The 6,117-nt window shown below is 39.9% G+C and overlaps 1 protein-coding gene across 2 annotated transcripts in view; it reads left to right on the plus strand.

Moving 5' to 3' along the window:
• LOC125970918 (transcription factor SOX-6) overlaps positions 1-5,568 on the plus strand; it is a 49,092-nt gene extending 43,524 nt beyond the window's left edge. For both annotated transcript variants that reach the window (XM_049723681.2, XM_049723682.2), the window contains exons 14-16: positions 617-787; positions 2,015-2,228; positions 3,246-5,568. In XM_049723681.2, the coding sequence (XP_049579638.1) occupies positions 617-787; positions 2,015-2,228; positions 3,246-3,561 (701 nt within the window). In that variant the 3' untranslated portion in view covers positions 3,562-5,568. The remainder of the gene's footprint in view (positions 1-616; positions 788-2,014; positions 2,229-3,245) is intronic.
• Positions 5,569-6,117: the final 549 nt, after the last annotated feature.

Here is a 6,117-nt window from a genome sequence, read left to right on the forward strand (position 1 = left end):
AAGGTCAAGGTATGTTGCAATGCTAAAAAAGTGTCAATGAAGCCTTATAAGGTTGGTGTCCCATTGTAGCTGTTCCGCTACAAAGAGTGTCCAGGTGCCTCGTTCAGGGATTCTACCAATGCAAATATTTATTGTCAAGCTCAGCAAAGAAGAACTAAACACAACGTTTCAAGGTCAACAAGTTAGCCTCTCGAACGTTTTGTTTTTATTAGTCCAGCAAAGCCGCATTCAAATTCTGCAGTAGCAAAAGCTTGCAGGCAAGACTTTTTTGTGGGTCTACTCATGCTAAATGAAACTAGGTTTGGCTGGGGAAGTTTACAAAAATCCATATTCATATTTATCGTCACCCTTCTGTCGAGAATACAAAATGTCTCTGAAAAGTTGGACAACTAGAAATGGCCGACTTTACCCCGAAATGGCTGCTTCAAACCAAAATAAAAATAGTAGACATTTTGTGGCTTTTTTTGGGTTCTTCACAAGTTTTTGTGGGTCTTCTCATAATTGTCATGGCTACCAAATTTCATGCTGTTAAATAAAACTGGCTTGAGGGGCTGATTTTTCAAAACTGTTGAGTACCAATAAACAAATAAATACATGGTACATTTCTTTTTTTCAGGAAGCAACATCGCGGAGGCCCGCGTTTTCCGGGAGGCGCGCGGCAGGGGCAACAATGAGCCGCACATCAAGAGGCCCATGAACGCGTTCATGGTTTGGGCCAAGGACGAACGCAGGAAGATCTTACAGACCTTCCCAGACATGCACAACTCCAACATCAGCAAGATCCTCGGTAAGCATTAAATTTAATTACCGGCGATATTTTAAATCACAATTGAACTTTCTTTTACTGTCATGCAAGGGTAAGTAATAGTAAAACAAAATTCAAGTAAAACTTTAAGGACACAGTGAGTGGACAGGATTGCGATACTATCCTCCAGTGGCATTTTATTTATTTGGTTATTTATAAGTGCATGTAAATGCTGAAGCTGGACTCAAGTGAAATTGAGGAAAATGTGATAATTTTTAAAATATGAATAGTGGTCTAATATTATATTAATTGCTAAAATATATGTGAATGATCAGAATTTTTTATAATGACAATAGCTAACATGCTAACTGGAGATATGCTAACACGGCAGATGATACGCTTGAGTCCATACTTAGACATGGCTCTTGAATTGGTTCCCACGAGATGGTTCAGGTGTGAAAATGTTTCCCAGTTTGCTTGTGACACAACTCTGTGAAAAACAAAAATCCACAATTCTTTCCAGTTCCGCCCTTTGATGGCTTCTCCGGGCCGATTAGCCGGTTAGCATATGATACAAATCCGTATCTTCCCGACCATCTTAGTTCACACAGTGTTGCTTCTACACTTTACGAAGGCTTTGACATTGTGACCATTATTCACACGGTGTGTAAGAACTTTGAATAGATCTTAACAGAGGTGGAGTAAGTCACATATACAAAGTCATAAGTTGAGTCCTGACTAAATTTCAAGAAATTTCAGTCTTGGCTTTACCAATACAGTCATAATTAGATCATTTGTAATCATCTGAACCCAAACTCCGCCATGTCTAAATTTAGTCCACGGCTATCGTTAGCTAAACTGTGAAATCACCGTAGCTTATCTGTCTTTTTTTAGTCAAGCAAGTCCCAGGTCCTAACTTTTGCCAGTCGAGTCATGTAATAAAAACTTCCACTACATAAGACAAAGTACTTTTTTTTTTTGTAAAAATGCTTCTGCATTAATCCTGTGACCCAAATGATTCCTTGAAGGAGGTCCTGAAAACTGTTTAGAGCTGTTTGTATGTGTACAACGAGTGTCTTCCGAACATCATAACACAGCTGGACTCATTGCTTTTTTAAAACTGGCAGCCTTAATGTGTGAGGTCGCTTGGTGATAAACATCGATAAACGTCCGTCCTTTGGATTGTCCGGTACAAGACATTGATTGCGCTCTTATTTACATCGTACATTTAAAATTATAATACGATCCTTCCGACCTTGTGTTTTTCAGGTTCCCGCTGGAAGGCGATGACCAACCAGGAGAAGCAGCCGTACTACGAGGAGCAAGCACGTCTCAGTAAGATCCACCTGGAGAAGTACCCCAACTACAAGTACAAACCACGACCCAAAAGGACCTGCATCATTGACGGCAAGAAGCTACGTATCGGCGAGTACAAGCAAATGATGCGTTCGCGGCGTCAGGAAATGCGGCAGTTCTTCGTCGGGTAAGTCCGGAATGTAGAAGTTGCGTGCGCCCATGATTTGCTGTTTTGTGTTTCACTCGACTCCGACATGTGGTTGTGTACATCGTAACGTGCGCGTATAAAATTATCGATGCTAGCAGAAATGTCACGATGCAATTCGCACAAGGCCTTTTTCCTGGCGCATAGCATCTGACAATAAAAGAAATATTAAGCGCGTCTATTTGTTGGAGTAAAAAAACGAACTTCTCAGAATTCCCTGAGCTTATTTTTCCCATGTTAAGAGCGCAACGCGTGTGCCACAAAAGGAGAGAACAGTGGCATTGTACTAATGGAATCCAGGCCGCAGAACACGTTTAAAGCCGTCCGCGTCTCACGGATGGATTTAGCAGAAGGCGAGCCATTTTTTAATAGTGTGTCATTTATTAAAACAAGGACAATACCGGCGAGTTTGCGGCCGCTGGAATTGGACGCAGACAGACGTGGTGGAATATGAAATGTAAGCAGATGTTTGAATGCTACATTGACTGCGCTTGCATACGTACGTGCGTGTGTGTGTGTCTGTGTGTGTGTGTGTGTGTGTGTGTGTGTGTGTGTGTGTGTGTGTGTGTGTGTGTGTGTGTGTGTGTGTGTGTGTGTGTGTGTGTGTGGTCAAGCTAAAGCAAAGAGAAGCCTGTCATTGAAGAAGGCCTGTGCTTTCAATCAGCGCTGCGCCAACCGACGAACCAACCAAGCACACTCTTCAACAAGACTGCTGCTGTTGGGTTCTTTTTTTTTTTTTTTTTTTTTTTTAAAAAGAGTGTTTGACATAGAAAGTGTCAGAGTGAATGGCGCTAATTGACGATACAGAGGAGAGAACATCTCACCAAAGCTCATATATAATATAATAATAATAATATAATATAACATAACATAACATAACAAAATAAAATAAAATAAAATAAAATAAAATAAAATAAAATAAAATATCCACATACATATATATACGTATATGTGCACATATGATGTGATTATAATCATATTCCATATTTCATCCAACAGGCCTCAGGCTCCCCTACCCCTAGGTAACAGCGCAGGCGGCATGGGCGTTTACCCGGGCGGCATCACCATGGCGACAGGAGCGACTCCCTCACCTCACATGACCTCAGACTGTTCCAGCAACTCGGCAAGCCCCGAGCCGACCGCCCCCGTCATCCAGAGCGCCTATGACGCGGTCAAGGCCGAGCCCGCCATGGACATGTCCGGCCACCCCGCCAACGGCGACGACGACACGGACATGTACGACGATTACGAGGACGAGCCCAAGTCAGACTACAGCAGTGAGCACGAAACCCGGCAGGACATCAGTGCCAACTGAGCTCGCTTGCAAAATACGTTCAAAGGACTTTTCGGAGGGCAACCTTAACGACAAGGGGCCGAACCTGCGACAATACCGGCGTCACGTTTTTTTTTTGCAACCAGCATGCATGGACTCTTCAGCAGCTATTTGGTCTTAAGTGTTTTAAAAGGAGTGAGCTCGTTCAATTTTTATTTTTTAATGATCTTGATGTTTTTATGACTTTTTTTGGTGTTTTATGTCGATTACATTTTTTTGCCGTACGGGCCGTTCGCTCGCTGCCTGTACAAAAACTCTGGACTGGCACAACTTGAAATTTGAGGAGTTTTAATATAAAAAAAAAACAACAACAAAAAATCCTAGCTCTTATAATCTTATAGTCTTACATTCATGTCTCAAACAAATACAGCACATCAAATTTATTATTATTACTATTATTATTATTATGATCATCATTACGCAACATTATTATTATATCTATATCCCAGCTCAGGTATGATGTGCCAGCTTGTGAATGTGTTTTGTTTTGTACGATGAGAGAGATGTAAAGTGTTATGTCAATCAATCACAGGGAGCAATTCCCGTCCGACACAATATTACTTCTTAATGTTATTGCAACAAATTTTTCACAAAATGTGCCAAACCTACAGTATGGTGTAGTCTTAACTTCCACAAATGCTGCAAAAAAAAAAGAAAAAAAAAAAAAGTCTTACACATTTAAGCTTCTCAGCAACAATTTCGTGAACCACATTGCTCGGAATTCCTCGCCGGCTAAATGCCAACACTTACAATTCATTCAGCTTGATGGCGCTACTGTAGGATGAGAAAATTTCTCGTCACTGTATTTTCTAATTGTGTTTTCCATAGTTGCGAAAAAAATTATTTGGCTGGTGGACATCTGTAAATGTCTAGGCCAAGGGTAGGTGACTTACACCAAACTTTTGTTCTTAAAAAAAAAAAAAAAAAAAAAGTAGTTTTGGTCTGTTTTTTTTTTTTTTTTTTAATGGTACTTTTTTCTACCCGGCATGTATATTTGGAAGTAATTTATTAAGGAAAACAATTGAGGGAAAAGATGTGCTCGGTTTTTATTGAAATCCTATGCCCATGTTCATTTTCTGCTATAACTGTTTAAAAAAAAAAAAAAATCCAGAGTTTAACTGTAAGGCCATTTTAGCCCATCAGAAACCTGAAAAGTCATTTCCGGGGAAAAGACGCAATATCAAGAACGACGTTGACAACATACTGATATTTTTTAAAAATGTTCACTGTAGTAGAAAATTAAGGAAAAAATAAGGACTAGTTTTAACTACACAGTGCAAAATATAAAAGGAGAAGGGTTTGTTGTTTTCTTTTCCTGTCATTTGTGAACTAATAATGTTGAAAATTATCAAAAATAATCATAAATATAAACAATATATTTTAATTATAACAACATTAGACATGGGCATGGTCTGTGTAAAGCACCCCAACTTGAGCACTGTTTTTCTCCCCAATTGTAATGTCTCACTCATTTTATTTAATTTTGTGATGATTTAAAACAGCTTTCCACTTTCTACACTCATTACCTCTGTTTTTTGGGGGCGGGGGGGGCTAGCAATTTTTTTTTTTTAAATACTATTTAGACGAGCTTCACAAGCTGAGCCTGAACATAACTCACGTTACATGGGGAGCCAACTCCTGCTCGCCTCACACATCCTAAGCACTGGATACAGCTTCGTATATTTTACTTCAATTTTATCTTCAATTTATTGACTGAGGTGATGTTGTTTTTGGTCCCACGTTGTAGTCTTTGGCCAGCAGGTTTTTGTTTATTCATCTTCCTCCAATGTGGCCTCTGTTAAACCTCATTACACACACACACAGTTTTTTCCTGTGATAATTTTTTTTTTTTTGGTGTTTCAAATTGTGCGTTTTAACATTTCATTGTATTTATTAGCCAGATGTGGCTCTAAAGAGTGTCAGTATACGTCATACTGGTGACAAAGACAATCAAAGAAATAAATAAGAAATAAAAACTGCTTTCTTGAAGTCTTGTTTCTGAAATAAATGTCGTATAAATAGCAAACTATAGATTTTCGTTCACCAGACTCCTACAGCATTTTGATCATTCCTCATTTTTACGCTCATGTGTGTTGGGGTGTTTTTTTTGTGTGTGTCGCAGGTGCCGCTGGCCGAGCTTTTACTTCCATGACACCATCGGCTGGTGCGCCAATGTCTTTCCACACTTCTAATTGTTTCCAACACACAGATTCCTTTTCCCAAACTTGAGCTTTTTTTTTTTTTTTCCACATCTTCTTTATATTTTGGTGGACAGTTACAGTAAATGCGGCCTATTGTTCCGTGTGTGTGTGTGTGTGTGTGTGTGTGAGATCATGCCACACATCCCGACAGCACGGCGAGCGTCAGCCGATTCCGCCACCTCCTCTGCCGCCACATCGTAAATCCTAATTGTAATTCCCCAAAGGACTTCAGCGCCACCCTGTGTGTCACACGCATCTTTTGTGTGCGCGCCCAAGTGTTTGTGTGTGTTTTATTTTTATGTCGTGAATATGCGGCGGTTTCATCATAACCTTAATG

This window comes from Syngnathus scovelli, chromosome 6 (genome assembly GCF_024217435.2).
Source record: "Syngnathus scovelli strain Florida chromosome 6, RoL_Ssco_1.2, whole genome shotgun sequence".
Classification (NCBI taxonomy): domain Eukaryota; kingdom Metazoa; phylum Chordata; class Actinopteri; order Syngnathiformes; family Syngnathidae; genus Syngnathus; species Syngnathus scovelli.